At 36.1% G+C, this 19446-nt stretch overlaps 1 protein-coding gene across 1 annotated transcript in view; it reads right to left on the bottom strand.

Moving 5' to 3' along the window:
- Positions 1 to 19446, bottom strand: part of RIT2 (Ras-like without CAAX 2) — a 172604-nt gene that overhangs the window by 64068 nt on the left and 89090 nt on the right. Inside the window, exon 4 of the mRNA XM_010005025.1 lies at positions 15663 to 15854. Within this exon, the coding sequence (XP_010003327.1) occupies positions 15663 to 15854 (192 nt within the window). The remainder of the gene's footprint in view (positions 1 to 15662; positions 15855 to 19446) is intronic.

The raw sequence follows: 19446 nt of genomic DNA, 5'->3' as shown, positions 1-19446 counted from the left end.
ATTAGTGACAGAGAAATTGCGTATTTTAATGTAGACACAGTACAGTTGAAACATAAATAAGTAAGACATAGAACCCTTATGTGGCAGTGTTGCAGACTTGGCTCAATTGTTCTGTTAGGCAATGGAACAGGCTGCTCAGGGAAGTGGCCCATTCACCATAGAGGTATTTAAAAGATGTCCAAATGTGGTGCTTAGAGACATAGTTTTGTGGTGGACCTGGTTGACCTGGGTTAATGGTTTAACTCGATGATCTTAAAGGTCTTTTCCAACCAGAACAATTATATTATTCTATTTTTAGTTTTATTTTATTTAATTCCTCCCACTTTGACTGCATTTGAATGAAAGTGCAGTATAATTTCCACACCTGGCTCAAGTTGTAGCTTGATGTAAAGGAGGCTTCCTACTAATTCCTTTGAGCCTTCCAACCAGCAGTTTTGGCATATGCCAGCAATGAACCAAGTAAGGCAGATGAACTCTTCTGCCTTCTCTTAGAAGTGTGATATTCCTTATAAGTAGATGTATTATATGAAGAATCTAAAAGCCTCTAGGAACTGAACCAGCCATATATGCTTTTATAATCACCAGGATGAAATAGTCAGTGTCAGATGAAACAGAACCCAAGAAACATTCTTAAATAAGACAGATAATTATCTGATAGCACAGAACATGTTTCTCCTCTTGAAAGCCAGGAGAATGGGTGATAAGGTCTTCTTTAGACAACTCATTGTAGCTGTCTTAAGTTAGTCAGGTGTGGTGAGTCCTGCCCAATGAGGTTATACTTCTGACTGTGCTGACTGTTCTTGGTGAAGACATGCTAAGGCAACAAAACCCAGCTCTTCCCCCACTACTTTACAACATGCCTGGGGATTTTCCTAAAGTTCCCAACTGAGAATATGCTTGCAATCAAACATCTTGTGCATGAATTTTGTACTGAAAATTGGTGTCCAATTTGTACTTAGACTATAATCATGTCCATCCACTGCTTCTCTCTGGTAATTACTAGTTTCATAGGGATAATCTTTTCAGTCATATTCCTGCATTATAAGACACACAGAACATAAATTTGTTTAACATTACTTACACCATAAAACCTAGAATAAATGCAGGGGATCTGTGTCATTGCTTCTCATAATCTAGCAATATTTTTTATTTAAATATAGAAGGAAAACTTAACTGCTTCTTGGAGCAGTATGGTGTGTTTTTACTGAAAAACAAATTATCATAATATTGCACAGAAGCACAATGACAATGTAGCAGGTAATATTAATCTATACTAAAACTACTCCAGCCCAAATAATTTTGGTTTCAGCCAGTCGCTTCTGTATTATTAGCCATAAGATAATTAGAATACAACCAATCTTAGTATTATAATTACTTGCAGTTTAATTCTCACATTGACCTGATACTGCATACCACTATGGCTCATTTCACTTGTTTTATTAACGCAGTGTACCAAAAATTATGTTAACATTTCTACTAGCTACAACATAATATTATGGCTCACTCACACACAAAATAGCTTCTATTAAAGGTGAAATAATAATAATAAAAATATCACAGTAAAACTTAAATGCTTAATTAGACTGCTTTTCAAGAATCACAATTTACACAATTGTTCAGTCATTTCTCACTCCATATTAATAAATATTGTATTTTGTGTAGAAAATAATATTTATAGATGCTTCTGCAACATTCAAAAATATTGTTTTCTATGACAGCAAGAAATGAAATAAAATGAGTTAATAAAATCAGCAATGCCAGTGTATTAGCAGTGTGCTCTCAGTATTTGGCTGTAATGGTTATGAAATCTTCATTAATCTATCTTATCAATAACTTTTTATATACCCCTAATTATCACAAAAATGTTATTTTGTCTTCAGCACAACAAATAATCTTCTTTTCTGTTAAAAGACATAATTAGATTTTTCCAGACTTTGCCTATTCATGGTGCTTCTGTGAAGAAAACACAAGATAAAACTCAAAGAAAAAGAACTATCAAGAGAAAATAGAAATGAAAGGAAAAAACAGAAACTTACTAACAGAAATTGCAGACAAGGTTTATCAGTTTCCACATTAATGGTCTGTTGCTACTGAAGACTTTTTAAAGTGCATCTTTTTCAGTGAAACACCCACAGTCATTTACTTATTTTTAATAAAATTAGTTGAACTGCAGGCCACAAAACCAAAATCTATTGATCAGCCATGGAAAAAGGCACTCTACTCACATGGATGGGTAAAACAGGATTCAGACAACAGCTAACTCCAACACAACCAATCTAAAATAACGTGTTTTAGATATTACCAACATTTTCTGATTGTTTCCTGTTCATCATTTGGACAAGAATTCAGAGGCTGAGGTAAAGAACACCCTCCAGAAAAGCACTGAGTGGCACTTCATAACTGGGCAACAGTTTCTTAGGAATGAAGACTTTACGGAGTTGAATGAGTGGCCCACCTAATGATTTTTGTTGAGCTGAATTCAACAGATTCCTGCATTCTTCCAGAAAGTATGAAACACAGAAAATGGGATTATTATGTGCAATTCTCACATGGGATCCAAAATATTAGGGTATTCAAAGCCAACTCACTGCTTGAGATGTTTGGAGGAGAAGGCACCATTATAAACAGTTATATGCTAGTTGATAGGTACCTCATTTACATTGACCAGAAAACCATTCTGCTATAGATACCACAAAAATACTTCATGAAAGAAATTCACAGCTCATTATAATTAAAGGCTACTAGATATTACTTTTTTTTTTTTTTTTTTTTTTTTTTCCCCAGTCTTTGTTTAGAGAGGCTGAAGTAAAAAATAGTGAGATACAGTATATTACACTATTTATAGTACATGACATCTGGTGAATACCTGCAATTATTTACTATGACTAGCAACTCTAGAATTTTAAGCTGGCTTTGAGTAAGTAAATAGGTGCAACAATATATATCTGGAGTTTATCTGATAAAAATGTTTACAGAATGGAAAGTATTAAGGAAAAACTTGCATTAAGAAATTGGTAGTCAGAGTAGAAGGAGCATCTAAACTTTGCCTTAAATATTAACATTTATTCAACAAAAGTAACTTGCTTTTAAAAATACAGAATTTCACACCAGGATAATGACTCAAACTATATAGACTCTTCCTGAACAACCAACTGCAGTGTCATTGTCTGCAGCTTTGGGAAACGAGACAAAAATGGCTATTGCCAATCATCTCTAACATGTCTGTATAGTCAAAGGTGTAGTTCCAAGACAATAGAAACTTTGTATATTTTAATTCAGTTACTATGTACAGCCCACTATGCATTATGATACTGAAGATTCAGTTCTGCTGACTTTATTAATTATTCCACCTGACTGAAGGAGCAACAGTCATGTAGCAAACAACTCAAATCACTTCGGACTTGCTGAAGCTCTACCTTTAAATATACTGAAGCTAAAGGAAAGCCCAGCATGATTTTTTCTTTGGAGAATGACCTGTAGAAAGTACTAATATTAAAAATATAAACTATACAGTTTATTAAAAAGAAAGAGAAAGCACAGTAGAACATCATTCTTTAGTTACATCTAGCTGTGCAAGATGGTCAAGTACTTGCAATTACGGACAGGGTAAGCTTCAACTTGCAAGTTTTTCAGTGCAGTAATGTTGGATCTGAAAGTTGAGATTTTCTCTCAGTATGTAACAGAAATCAGAGATTTTTTTCCTCAAAGTAAGCATAAGCCTTTAAGAATCCAGTAAGCATCCAGCTTCAAACACAAATTTATTCAGGCTCTTCCTCTAATTAAAAAGGTGAATGTCATTCTGAAAGCACAGGAAGTATATTTAATTTTTGCTTCCTGGCATATCAGATAATTGGGATAATAGCTTTGTCTATGCACCTAGTGTTTTCCCCGTATTGCTATAAACATCTTAGCTCTGTGCTACAGAAAACAAACACTTTTTATGCTTCCCTATATTAGCCCTTAGATTCCAATTTGTCCCTTACTGTCATAGACAAATACAGTCACATAGATCCTTTGCCTTCTATTTGATTAGTCTTAATTATTTATTTTATGTCATTCAGGTTTATGACTAAGCAATAAAAGACAGGTTTAATGGGCCAGTAGTCCAGGATGGGAAATCATCCAGCTAGTGAAGCACTGAGGACATCAAATTAGTGGCACTGTTGATCAGGTTTTTTTCCCCAGCTTGACATCTGTTTCCAAGCACTCTTAGCCAAAATTGTTTTGAGAGACAATGTCAGCCTTAGGCTTTGGAGCTTGCCTCCTCAGCTACAACTGTGAATCTCTCCACCCCTTCCTACTTACTATTTTCTGCTGTGAAATGACACAAAACATATAATTATGCACATGGGTGATAACATGATCTGGTGTTATATTGAATGAGTAGAGATCAGGGTTCCTGGACTCTATCTTTGACACTATTCCTGATTTTCTTGGGACTTCCGTCTTATGTGCATATTTAATATGTAAGTTAAATTAAAAAAAAACCAAACAAACAAGCAAAAAAAACCCCCAATATAACCATATGTGTAAGAAACGTTTCTTTAAACCTTTAATTTGAGTTAAATTGTTTGCTATGGTGTGACAATCTTTGATTTCTCTTTCCAGAAACTATTTTAGTAAATGTGACTATTCTAGTAAATTATGAATCTCCCTGCACTTAAAGGGAAAATAAAAGAATATTAAAACATGCATAGACTTTTGGACAGGAAAGACTTTGGGGACCATTGTTCTGGACCTCTATATAGCAGACTGAGCATCTTTATGCAGTGATTTCTGCTTTAAGCTAAAGCTTGCTTGAAGAATAGACCACCTTAGAAAAAGAAACAAAGAAAAAAAGAAAAAAAGAAAAAAAAAAGTGGCAGGGAAAACCAAGTACCTACTATCATTAGCAGTAATCCTATGTCAATTATTCCATAATCATATGATCATAATGTAAGTATTGTGTTTATATTAACACTAACTTAGTGTTACTGTACACATTATTGTAAAATATGAGTGTAAGTAAATGTAAATAATTTTGTAAAATAATGTTTTCATGAGACTGCTGTGTGTTTGTCATATCAAAATTAGTCCGTATGGTTCAGTTTTTATACATGTTACAGCAGAAGATCAATGACACTAAATAAATCAGTCAATAATTTTGTCTTGTTTCCCATCCTATTACCACAAAAAGCAACTCGCTTAGGGACAGGAAATGAAAGTAATCAAAGCAGAGAAAATACTGCTATACTCTTGAAACTCCGGGGAATCTAAAGCTGAGGCACTTCCTGTGCTAAAATTTTCTTTTTTTCAATACTCCTTGGGTGGTTGATTAAATTGATTTTTAATCCATAAAAATAAACCCTTTTACATTTATAATTCCTGCAGCAGTGAACTCCATAGTTTAGCTATGCACTGTGTAGGAACACATTTTCATTTGTTTACCATACAATCTGATTAATTGAGTTTAATTTAATTCTTCCTATTTCCTGTATTCCTAGGAACAGTGAATATTCTTAATTTATTAAAGTTTTTTAATGACTTCTTCTCCCTGTGCCAAAAATCTCCCAGTTTTATAAGTAAAACATCAACATTTGTTTGATGTAGCCACATATGAAAGCTGTTTAGAGCCCTTGATTGTCTTTGTCTACATGCTTTTACATTTTCAAATTCTGCTTTTGAGAAGAAAGGAGGAGGACACTAACATTTCTCATGTTATTTAAGTAACACTTAATGACATGTAACACTTGCTTTGTTCTACTATGTCCTGTATTATCTTGCTACATTCCAGTTGTCTTTCTTTGCTCTTACAAAACGTCAAGCTGAACGGAATCAATCAACAGTTTTTGTGAGATGACTTTTTGCAGAGGTGATTACTTGTTTACAGACCTTTTCCATGTGTTCATTGTCATGGCTCTCCCTTTATTATTTTTCAAACTTATTTTTACTACCCAATATTGATAAATAACATTGAAAATGTTTCATTTTATTGTCCAGATACCAATGGATATTTTTAAACAAGAATATCTGTATCTACATCTAGCTGCAAGCAAAGTCTCTGTTCACTGTTGAACATTTATTCCTACCTTTGCTTCTTATCCATTTGACACTTATTGACATGACATGTCTTCTTTTTATTTTTGTTATTCACATAAATCTCTTTGGAAATTAAAGGAAAATATAAAAACAGGAACCCTGTTTTCTGTATGATTGTTGACTTAATCAAAAGTACTCTAAAACCTTTGTTTGGCATGAGTAGCCTCTGAAAACCATGATGCCTTTTGCCTGTAAAAAAATAGTTATTCTTGTAGTTGTTATTTCTGTCCTTTCTTATAGTAGCTATCAATATGATCAGCAAATTCCAGATTTACTGGCCTGTAGCTCCCTGGATTGTTCTGAACTTCGTTTCCCCAGTGCTGATTCCATTTTAAGAACAGTTAATAGTTCAGCAGTTTTATACCTGAATTATTTTAGAACTCTTGGGTGAATACCATCTGTTCCAGATTTTTTTTTCTATTAATTTTATGAGTTAGTTCTAAACCCTCTCATTTCTAGCTTTTTTACAACTGTCCAAGAACAGAAGTTAGACAGCCTACTAGATAAAGCCTCAGACTGAAGTCTTACTTCAAAATTTTGAGAAGTTTTTGTTAAGACTGCAGATCTGCAACCATCACTCCTATTCTGATACAAGTAATGTACTGATCCTAAGCCTGTTTTTCAGTTTTAGATATCCACATTTCTATCATTAGATTAATACTGTTGATGACTATAACACCAAAGCCTGAGTTCTGATATTTTATAGATATTTAAAATACTGAGTTTCAGCTGTACTGTCACAGTAGTAAAGTGCTTCAATGTCATTTTATCACGGGTAATTTTGTGAATCTTCTTGAATTAATTATAGTATATCAAACCATTTACTCAAAGATGTAGGAGCTTCCAATAAGTATAAATTTTATACTGTATAATTTGGACAATATAGATGAGAAACTGGACTTTTCCAGAATGGATATAAGACAATAAGACACATATATTTTCACATTAATTTTTGTCTGCATGTTGTTTTGTTTAGGTAATGTTTTTTGGGGCTTTTGGGTTTTGTCTCTTTTTTTGCTTGTCATGACTGCACAGCTTAAAAACCATCACAGCATCTGAAGCTAATATGCTGGTATCCTTCGCCAGGTTGTTAGATCAGGATATAAACAAATCTTTTTAAGTTCCTAATTCATTGGTGGGGGGGGAGTGGTGTGGTAGGGAGGAGGGGAAAAGTCAGCTGAACTGATTAATCTTTTCTTTAAATGCTAGGCCTTATTATTAGAGACACTATGATGAGCTGTAATTAAATTCTGGCAAAATCTCTTCTTTCAAGTAATTTAAGCTACAACTGCAAAAGCCTACAGGAAAGTTTCCTTGCTACCAAGAATTCACATTTTTATATAAAGAACACACCCTGTAGGTGCTGTCTCCTAAATTAATCTCCTGTTTTGCCAGGGGAGTTTCATTTTGGCATTGCTCATTCCTGTCTCACTTTTAGGACAACATCTTTGCTCAAGTACAGATTAACATGAACAATATATATTGTTTCCATTCTAATGAAGCATATATTTAAATAGCTTCCTGAGTGGGAACTGTAGTAAATATTTTTAAAGAGTTAGGCTGAAAACTTGATTTTTCCGAGGTAAGAATAGCAGCATGTATCACGTAATCTCACAGAATCACAGAATCTTAGGGGTTGGAAGGGACCTCAAAAGATCATCCAGTCCAACCCTGCTGCCAGAGCAGGATCACCGAGGGCACATCACACAGGAACGTGTCCAGGGAGGTTTGGAAAGTATCCAGTGAAGGAGACTGCCACAGCCTCTCTGGGCAGCCTGTTCCAGGGCTCTATCACTCTCACAGTGAAGAAGTTTTTTTCTGATATATACATAGAACTTCCTATAGTCCAGTTTGCACCTAACAAATGGTATCACAGTGATTTTCCTTGTAAACTGTATGTCTTTATGTAGTCACTGTGCAACCAATAGATTTCCCTCTAAGAGGCCCTGAGGAATGCAACAGTATCCTGATACTCACAAACAAGGCTGTTTTGCAGTAGGTTTGTGTGGGTAACTTTCCAGCAGCATTTGCTTGCTTTAACTAAGAAGAAAAATCTTGCTGCCACGGCTGCCTAATGTAAAGTGCATTAAAATCTCAACAGCCCATCTCCCAGTTTACAGACCAAAGAGACAAATCTCATAGACTAAGTGCACCCTAAGGAACAATCTAGATAAAGGTGACAAGAGGTGAGAAAATATCTCTGTAGCTTCCCAGCTCTCTGTAAAGGTGTTCCTCCAGTCAAGCATGGCCACAGCAAGTCAGGGTTTGATACATGAGGACGAAATCTCTGAGGTGGAAGGTGAAGGTAAAGCAGGTGGAGTTAACACGTACCACAAGCCTTTTAAAACAATATAGAGTGTGTTGCTGTTTAAAATCCATAACCATGAGATGCAGCACCACCTTTAGTGTACATCTCTTGCTATGTGTCTCATGTTTTCCTGCTTTGGTTACAAGCAATTAGTCGCTTCTCTTTTTATCTCTGAATATCCAAGATTTCTGTTATAAATGTTCTTCATCTGTGGTTCAGCTATTGTTTCTCTCTTACAAAGCAGTTTGCTCTCTGTATCTTAGTCCCCTTCAAATGTCTTCTGTGTTGAAGGGATTACAGGGCTTACTGGATGGTTCACTAGAGGTTAACAAAATTATGAATGGAGAAATGAGACACCAGTTTCATTACAATTTTCTGTGTGTCTGATTTCATTCACTGCAGCCAGCTTAAAATGAATTCTGGGGTTTTGTGCAGAAATATAAAAGCATTGTAATGACAAAGAGGTAAACTATGTATAAATACATATTTGCTAGTTGATGATAATAGGATTTTCTTCCAAGAAACTGCAGCTGCCAAACTGACTTCTACAATTGCATAGGCATAGAAAAACACATACTTCTTTTTTTGGGGGGAGGGAGAGGAAAACACTTAATAGATTTTATTCTAATGATATAAGTAAGACTTCTTAGGACAATGTATGGTGTGAAGTAAATGTTGAAAAAATGAAAGTAATGAAAAATAAATTAAATGAGAGGTCTAGAGGAACATGACAGACTCGAGATACATATTGTGGTAAAGTAAGAAAGTGATTATTAAATGTTTGATAGTTTTTCAAAGATAATAAGATGTAATAAGAACTTCAGTGGTCTTAGTTACACATATTCAGACAACTCTCATAGCTCCTTGAAAACAACAAAATTGGTGAATGTTATTCAAAATTTGAAGAGTATGATGTGATGTCAAGAAGGGAGGGCAACATGTAGACAAGCAAATGCAAGATGATAGCAATTCCTAAAAAATATCAGTGGATATTCATGCTAGAAAAATGCAGCTGCATGGTTGTCCATAGAAAATGAATTGCCAAGGTAACATCAAGATGGATAGATGAAGTAATGTAAAAATTCATTGCAACTTTCCAATAAATAGTTTTAAAGAATCTTCCGTGCCATATTCTCATCTGTTGTTTTTTTTTGGGGGGGGATTCATTTTGTGCTTGTTGTTTGGGGCTGTTTTTTGAGGGTGGGGGAGGCTGAGTGCTTGGATATATATATTTTTTTCATATTAAGGGTACCACTATGTTTTTTCATAATTGTTTAGGGTAAGCCTGCCTGAATACTTTTAAAATATTTTAAGATCACTGTTCACACTTCTCCAAGTTTTGCTACAACAAAATTCTAAGAAAAATATTCTGTTCAGAGAAAATGTGATTCTGGGAAACTGCAGAGTCCAACTCCGTGAGGACAGAAGAGACAAGATGTGTTGTTTTTGTTTATTCCCAGCTCTGGTTTGCAGATTCCTGCAGTGACAAAGGCTGAGAGTAGTTTTGAACCTGGCAGGTGCAGTGGGCTGGGAGAGCCAAGCCCAGGCTAGCTGATCCGAGTTGGCCAGCCAACTATTCCATACATACCATAAATGTCACCTTTACTGTACATTAGGAGGTTCAGGGGGATGTTTTCACTTCTACCGTGGTTGCCGGCCCAGGAAGTCTCATTGGTCTCTCAGTCAACCCCACCTGAGGTCCATCCTCCATTGGCTGTGACCTGTTCAGGATGGAGCTGTCGTGCTGCAGGGCTGGGCATCCAGCCTCCTTTGCTGCAAGTGCAGAGCTTACCTCTGTGACTGGGGCTGAGGTAGCTTTGTATCCTAGTCAGCAGTGGGGACAGTATTAGTTCCTTATTATTATTGTTACATTTAATCTCTTTAATATCTTTTTACTTCAGCCCACGGATTTCTTTCATGTTCCCCAATTCACCCTCCCTGGTGAGGCTGGGTGATAAGGTAACTGTCCAAATCATGGCAACACAGATCTTTAGAAGAAAGCAGCACCTAAGAATGTCTATTTACTAGATTTAATTAAGTCAAACACAAAAGGAAATCAGAGCATGCTTCAAAAGTCTAGCTTGGATTTAGTAGCAACAATGACAACAGAATGAATCAGTAAGTTTATATTCTCAAGTGAAAGAGTTTTATCAACAGTTTTCTTAGTCTTCATCTAACCGAAGTTTTTTGGTATAAAGGCTAAGAAGCTATTTGTCCATGCCTGCCTCTACAGTCAACAGAAAGATTGATGTCTTCACAGGCAGGTACATACCATTTTACAATACACTTCAATGAGATGTGATAAATCCAGGCTTTCTGCACAAATTTTATAGAGAATATGGACCAATAATTTAGTATAATCACCTAACCATGTCTATAGTTAGCTCAAATGTATACTGTTCTCTGTCAGTAAACAACAGAAAATGCATTTCCCTTGACTTGCAGTATGTAAGTTCAGAAGAAAGAAAGAAACCTTTTATTCTTTTTGCAGCGCACTGGCCTGAAAATTTGAAGCAAGAAGAAATTCAGTAGAAATACTCTTCCACTCAAATGCCTTTAAGAGAAAATGGAATTGCCAGTGGTGAAGGACATTTCCAAATTTGAGAGCAACGTTAATCATAAAAGCAAAGGAAATTAATCCTGATACTATTAAGAACTTCAGAATATTTTATTTCATGAGTGAGCAAGACAGCATCTAGTAAATACTGTTTCACAGTCATTAATGGAAAATGACAATAAAATATAATATTATATTATTAAAATATTTTCAATGTCTCAGCCAGGCTCCAATAGGTATAGACTGACAGTGTTTTGTGGTTGAAGTATACTGAACAGTTATTAGGACAAAAGAAACCAACCAAACAAAAAAGTTAAAAAAAAACCAAAACATTAGCTGTGTCAGACTCAACAGACATTTTAAGATTTTAGAAGCCAGTGTGAAAGCAGAGCAGCTGTGAAAATGAGAAATCTAAAAGTTGATGCTTACAGTATCTGATAACCAATCAGTCAGCATGTCTTGAACAAATTCCAGAGTAAAACATTATCAAAGTGAGAATGTTCTGTATGTCACTGGTTCACATCTTGAAAATCCATTGAGCCATTGTAATCCTAATTTGAGCATTATCTTAGGGTATAATAAAACTTTAGAAAGAAAAATATATAATTAACCCCCTGTAATCGATATTATTCCATGTTAAAGACAGGTTTCATATTGATTTCATTTTTTTTTTCCTGCTGAAGGAGACAGGCTGTAGAGGGGGAGAGAAGAAAGGAAATGCTTTGAAAAACACTGCTATTGCTCAGATTTGTGCTTGAAGCCAACAAGACAATTTGTGTGTGGAAGAGTAAACAACTGCATAATTCTTTTCAGGGCCAAGACTGTACTGGCAAAAGCAAAAACTTTGATGACAGGCTTCCCAGAGAGGCCAAGAGCTGAATGAAGCGTGAGTTGCCCTCATAACCTTTGCCTCAATGGACATCAACATGTTATCCATGAACTGAGCTGAGCCCAGAGCTTATTCCTCCGGGGTCAAACAAAAGTGTATAGGAAAAACTGCTCCATAAAGGCTTTGCAGTTTCTACGTAAGTAGAATTTCCAGAGGCGTTCTCACATAAACATTAAAAGTTTGAAAAAGCAGCTAGAAAGTATCTATTCTTTCCAGCTCAGAGCTACAGCACATTGTTCAAAGGAGCTTATATAGTTGGTTCCCTTCTGAATTGAATGTAATATTTTACAATGATCAGTAGACAAAGTCTTATTAATATTTTCTTCAAACAAATCACATGTCTTTCCTATAAATATTGTAATAAAAAGTGACAAATTATCATTAGTCTGACATGGTAGTTATGTATTGCATTTTAAAAAAATTAATACATTTTAATAGATTTAATTAGTTTTAACTAGTGGAAGGTGTCCTTGCCCATGCAGGAGGGTTGGAACTAGATAACCTTCAAGGTCGCTTCCAAACCATTCTGTGATTCTGTGATTCTAGGTGTTTATCTATTATAGAGATTTTGAACTTTATTAAGAAGCAGATGTTCACCTGGGCTAAAGTGACAAAAACTGTTTGAAGTAAAAGTATCTATTGTACTTTGTAACAGCTGGTCCTAAATGTTTCTGAAATTCTAATTACATTAAAAGACATACAACCTATTATTAATCTGATTATTTTTATATTATAAAATACTGAAATTAAAATGGTATCTAATGAAGCACTTAGTGCTCCATTTTTTTTAATTAAAAAGCTATGGGATAAAATGCATATAATACTTAAATATTTATTGGAACAAAGGATAAAAATCAAGCAATGGATGCAAGTGAATGTATTAACAATTTTGAACACAAAGCAGAACAAGGTCAGAAAAAGCTAGAGAAAGCTGCAGTAAAAATAAGTGGAAAGGAATGGAGAAAGGAGGGAGCCTTGCCACCAGATTGGATATGCACATCAAGGTAACGGGTTATTATATTTTTTTCCCACAGATTTTACACAGTTGTTTCCTCACATTATTTCAGGGAAAATAAAAAGTGCCAACTCATTAGGTTGATAAACATAATTAGAACTTGCTTAAAGAAGTACAGACAAATCCATTTCTTAAGATGTTAAAAATTACATATTTAAAGACAACAGTACTTTTGCTGAAATTATCAGAAAATACAAACATTCTTTTAAAATACTAAACTTGCTGGTTTTATTTTCCAGCAGTGTTTCCCCTAAAACACAATTTTAATTGCAGATTATTTTTATTCTTGTAGTCCTGTTGATGGATTTGAGGCAAGAGACATACATCATTAATTGTATGGTGTAAGGAATGGCATTTCAAACATGAGCTTTGTCTGACTGAGTAACTACAGCCTGTCTGATTGTTGTGGGACTGTCATTAAATGGAAATGATGCCTGGGAATGTTGAACTTAATGTTATGTTTCCAAATACCATGAATAACATTACAGTAGATTTAATGAATTTCATGAGGGGTAAATGTCATCAAATAGAGAAACAATATTAGCCCTGGTGTCCTGGCCAAATTCCAATCTGGCTAATTGCCTTCAGACATGTACTATTTCTCAGCTGTTTGAATTTGGTATGTTTGTGTGCCTCACTGTTTGATCATTGATATGTTAATGAGTACGTTGTCAGCTCATCACTGTCTGTCACCCCAGAGTTAGCTGCCTACCATTCTTGACCACCCAAGCACTTTTAATGAAGCCATAATGAAAATACAAGACCTTGAAAAGATTTCAATCTACCTTCCCACAGTTCATCAAGTTACTTAAATATTGCTTAACTTAAAAAGTAACTGTAGATACAACTTATTTCAGTGTTTGCTAGACATATATCACAACCTCAGGAACCCGTTGTGAAATAATGAGCTGCCAAAGCTGATTTACACGTGGTTAAAGCTGGGCAGAGATAGCTTCCAACACACTAGTGCTTCAGTTTAGGTCAGAGAGGCACTTTGAACAGCATCTCCTAATCACCCCCATTTACCCAAGACTTGCTTGAGACTGTGGGGTGGTCTTCAAGAACACTACCTGATCTATGGATGAAATTTAAGAGAAGATCTGTTCCAGGAACACCACTTACACACCTCAGCCTTAACTAATAATGGAGACAATAACCCTGGAGTAGAGCTACTCCAAAGTTAAAAATAAATCCCTGAAATGTGGATTTCAGAATATGCTGTTTTGTTCTACAGCTCTCCTCCTGTTGGTTCATACTACTTGCTTATGTAGACATAGTTGTATTTAAGTATATTATTCAAAGGAAAAGATCTGCATTATTTTATTGTACTATTCTTTGATGCAAGGGTGTCCCATAGCTCAAGGTCTGGATTGGAGAATATTTGAGAAAACCCTTGTGACATTGCTGTATTTGCTGACAGCTGTAAAGGGCTTATGAAGGAGAAGATTCCTAAAGCCTAAGTCCAGGCTTCTTGAAAGCTTTTTTAAACATACAGACCATGATTTAGAATTGCCATGATATGCATGCAGGCAGAATCTTCAGTGACAACCTTGTATTAAAGTTCTTTGTGTGTCTGTCACATTTCAAGAACATAATTTATAGTATCATTCCCAAGTACCTCCCCCTGCCCTTTAATCCAGAGTGCTGTTTGTGATATCCAATTCAGACATTCATGCAGTCTAACTTTCCTGTTTGGAGACCAGACAAGATAATCAAGAAACATGTAAAACATTTAAATTAGGTGTATCTTTTTTCTATCTATTGATAATGATTAAAATATAAAAGTCCAACAAAACAGGCTATCAGAAAGAGGTGGTACCAAAAATCACTGGAGGAAAAAAAAAAAAAAAAAAAAAAAAAAAAAGTCTTCATTTCACTTACTGAAATGAGTATTCCTGAAAACTTCATCTACAGGTAACTGTAGGTAATCAATCATATCCCATTTCTATAGGGATCAGGTGCAATGTCCTTTTCTCTCAAAACAAGTGAATCCGTCTCCCTCCCCATCTGGTATATAAGAACCCCAGAAGTTGCACAGATTGTAACACAGGTTGTATGTGGCACTGCTGTCTGAAGCCTCAAGCAGCATGTTGAACTGCAGCTGGATTGTCACCATTAAGGCTTTGTGACAGTCTAACTGAAGGAGTGAAGATTACTAAACACTTTGAGAGAGCCACAGTCAATGCCCTCATAATCAAAGAAATCTATTGCTCTGGGGGGAGGGGGGACATGGCTCAAATGTTGTACACAAATCAAAGTAAATTCGAGTCTCGCATGTCACTCTTTTATCTGAACACTTTAATAACACAGCCACTGGTATTTCAGGCAAAGAGAAAAAGATAATATCATATTTATTTATCTATTTTAACTTTTTTTTTTTTTTTTCAGTCAGTATATAAGAAACCTTGAATTAAATCTAGTATCTTTAAATAAATAAATAAATCAATCAATCTAGATTCAGTGACTGATAACTTAAAGAAAACCAGGGATTTTGCCATGAAGATCCTGACTGAATCTTTTTCCATGTTGAACGTTCATGTAACTTCCAAGAAAAACAGAGGATTTCTTTTTCAAGTAAAAAAAATGAACATGTGGATGTGATAGGCCAAGGCTTTTCTGAGATCTATAACATATGAATAAAAATTGTAAAAAATCATACTATGCCCTTATTTTATTTCCAATTCTGGTGTGTTGCCCTTTGATTAAACCTTATTTTGTGCTAATAATTCTCACTAGTACTGTACAACATATGCTACAGAAATCCCTGAGGTACCCAATGAAAACCAAGCCAAAAAACAGCAGGGAAGTTGCTTACCTGCCTGAATTCTTCAAGATCTGTTTTGTTCCCCACCAGCACCAAAGGGATGTCATAGGTGTGCCGGACACGATAAATGAGTTCCTTAAACTCAGCAGCTTCTTGGAAGGATTGTCGGTCTGTGATGGAATAGCAGATAATAAAGCCTTCTCCACCTCGCATATATTGGTCCCTCATGGCTGTGAATTCTGCCTGTGGAAAAGGAAGAATATGCTCAGTAATTTGGCAAAAAATATTATCCATCTCTAAAAAATGAACTTGCTGAAAAGTTCCTTCATTCCCTACATGATTTCACAACGCTTGCTTTACTGTTTAAAATAGTGCTTGCTGAAACTATTGCATCCTTCTGGATAATACACCAACAAAGTTTATTTTAGGACTCTTTAGTCCTTTTTCCATCAAGCAAGCTCTCTTCTCTAATAATATGAACTTATGTCAGGGCCTGCATACAGAAAGTACTGTTATGTATTTCTGAAAACTTCTGCAGCACTTTTAGTGCAAGTAGATGACTTGTGATTGAATGAATACTAACAGATGTAAAAGAAGAGCTATATTGCTATCTAGGGATGCGAGACAGGTATAAACTCCTATTATACACTCAATTCAAAAGCGCAATAGTATCAAAAACACACTGCAATTTAACATCTTCAATTAGCATGAGAGTTGCCCAAAGCTTCTCCTCTATTTAGGTACACATTTATTGTCTCAGCAACAACTCTGGTTATCAGTACGGTTTTTCAGTGTTTAACAACTGCCACATGGCACAAAAATTCAGATTTAGTTTTCAAAAACTGGTCTCCGGCACTGTGGCATGAGTGTACATTTTAAAGCCAGTTTCTTTTTCAAGCTTGTTTGCTCTTCTTGAACATAGCCAGAATAAACCAATACCATGGCAACAGTTGGTCAGGATCAGAATCCTCCTGACAGCATCAGTTCTCCAGAGATTCTAAGATGCAGAAAGGTATGATGAAGCAATGAATATACATATCAGCATTAGAACATTTCTATGAGCAGCAGGATGGAGTATCAAGTCCTGTATTTTTAACTCTGTTCAGAATTTAGGCTACAATTTTTAAAAGACTTTATGTTACATATATATTCTCAGTTCTTGCTGAAAATTGAAGGGAAATGGATTGTTTATGCTCTTTTAGAAGTTTCAGTCTTAAATCTCTCTCAATAGTCACTCATGTTGATTGATAATACTTCCTTTGAATAGACTTTTGTGTTGACCATTATCATTTATTCATGATGTATCTTTTACCCAAGGGTTTTCTTATATATCATTCAAAATATTTCATCTCCTACAGGAAAAAGTTAATAGACTGCACCTAAAAAGGCAGATTAATAGGTAATTTAAGGGCAGGATTGTGCTTTGAGACTTCCTCAGAATTTCAAAACCTCTGAACTATCACCACTGGCATCCCAGGAGAGTTTATTAACTACCAAGATACAGCACAGGGTGGACCAGGTCATATTCTCTCCCATGCTCTTCAAACTGGATGTGTTAAGAAGTAGGCCAGTGGTGGGCAGAAACACAGAAGACCTCAAGTAGGAAGGATTCTGCATTCTGCTGATTCAAATGGAGATCTGTGTCTGTCCTCAGGTCTTTGCCTGTAATCTGTGTTGCATAGCTAATGGATGAATCAACACCCAATTCTAAACTGGAGACCATACAAAGGTCTCCAAGTCACGGGCAGTCTCCAAGGTCTCCAAGTCATGTCTCAAACACAGAGACATACCACTTGCTCTTTTTTGCCCTTAGATCCCAGTCTTTCCTGCCAGAAGAAGGGTCTCTTTGTACCCCTTGTGACCCCAGTTTTTCTTCACATCAATCACCTAGACCTGTTCAGCATCAGGATTAGATGGGTAGTCTCTTTGGTAGGAGGACCTGAACAAGGTCAGGATCCCTTCAGGATGACCAGGCAATGAAGAAGTTATGCGCAATTAAACGTGTGGATGAGGCTTCTGAATTCAGCTATCTATATGTAGCTGCATGCCAATATCTAAACTCTTGTTATAGACAGTGGTAAGCTAGTCAATGCAATTAATGGACTACAGATGGCTATGACTGATCAAAAATAGTAATCTATTTATCTAATTATGGATTTTTTGTTTAGCTATTTTAGAGTGAGCTGAACATTTACACAACTGAATGGAGCCACTAGCTCCCATGTAGACACTTAAAAGTGCTGGTATGAAACCCAACTCCCAGCCTAGATGACATATCTTCCTGGTTTAAAGATTTAATAAAGAAACTACTGGAACAAAGTATGATTATTCTGAACAGCCTTTTACAAGGAACGACCTCTGCTTAAGTGAGATGATCCATCTCTAAGAAGTGCTCAGAACTTTATACACTCATTTATAGCCATTTATGGCAAACTAATAAGGAATTAGGTCACATACTCCTGTGTAAGTTACTCAACAGTAAGTGACATTCTGCAACTTAAGGACTCCCAGTATCATTCCCCAGGAATGCTTAATGGCTTTCTTTGACTGCTAGGAAACTCTGGGTTCCTAATTTTTCGCACTGAATCATTCCAAAGGGACAGATCAACTCTTAGGCACTGCCATTCCTGAGCCAGAGTCTTTTACCTACATGTTCTGGTTTATGCCTGGGCATACTTTTGACATTAAGGATATGAATTAATTTACTTCTGTAATATTTTTGTTATGACATATTAGTGCTGATGATTTATTAGACTAAACAGCAAAAATATTTTAGTGTTATGTTTGCAGTGATCCATTTTCTGAGTCATTAATTCTTTATGTAAACTGAATGTAAACTTGGTTTTCTGTTCTTAACTCAGTCATTTACTTTAGCTTTTGATGTTGTCTTTCACTTCTCATCTTTTTCCCCTTGCCATGATTGCTCATTACAGAGTCAAGGACTCCAAGGTCAAATATAAATAAGCCTTTTCTTGAATTAGAAAAAAAGAAATGTTGTTTTGGTGAGGGTTTTTTTGGGTTTTGTATTGTTTTGTTTTGTTTTCCTGTTTACCAAGAATCCGAATATAAAAATATACACTAAGAAATAAAAAAATAAAATTTCTACTAAACATACTATAACCTTTTCAATAATCTTTGCACATTGTATATATAAGGCAAAGGACTAAGATATAAATTAAATATCTGTATTTGTTTCTTAGTTCAAGGCACACACCAAATTTCACAGTTTACATATATCTCTACAGTGCAAGGTCCTGTGCCTGGGTGGGGACAATCCCCACTACCAATACAGGCTGGGGGATGATGTGATACAGAACAGCCCTGCAGAAAGGGTGTTGGGGTTACTGGTGGACAAAAAGTTGGACATCAGCAAACAATGTGCACTTGCAGCCCAGAGGGCCAATCACAGCCTGTGCTGCATCAAAAGAAGTGTGGCCAGCAGGTCAAGGCAGGTGATTCTGCCCCTCTGCTCTGCTCTGGTGAGACCCCACCTGGAATACTGTGTGCAGCTCTGGAACCCTCAGCACAAGTGGGACATGAACCTGTTGGAACAAGCCCTGAGAACAGCCATGAAAAATGAGGGCTGGAGCACCTCTTCTGTGAAGATAGGCTGGGAGAGCTGAGTTTTTTCAGCCTGGAGAGAGGAAGGCTCTGGGGGGGAGGCTGTGAAGGACCAGGTATTTCCTTACACGAAGATGAAATGCCCTTTGGGTCAGCAGACAAAACTGACTTAAAATGGCATCTCCACGTGGCACTGAACCCTCTGTGTGTGTGTGTGTGGGGGGGCAGCTGCTGCAGGGGAGGAGCCGCGGCCGGAAGCAGGGGCGGGACTAGG

The sequence above is a fragment of the Chaetura pelagica genome, unplaced genomic scaffold (genome assembly GCF_000747805.2).
Source record: "Chaetura pelagica isolate M959 unplaced genomic scaffold, ChaPel_1.0 scaffold121, whole genome shotgun sequence".
NCBI classification, from domain to species: domain Eukaryota; kingdom Metazoa; phylum Chordata; class Aves; order Apodiformes; family Apodidae; genus Chaetura; species Chaetura pelagica.
This window is presented reverse-complemented; position numbering and strand designations above follow the sequence as displayed.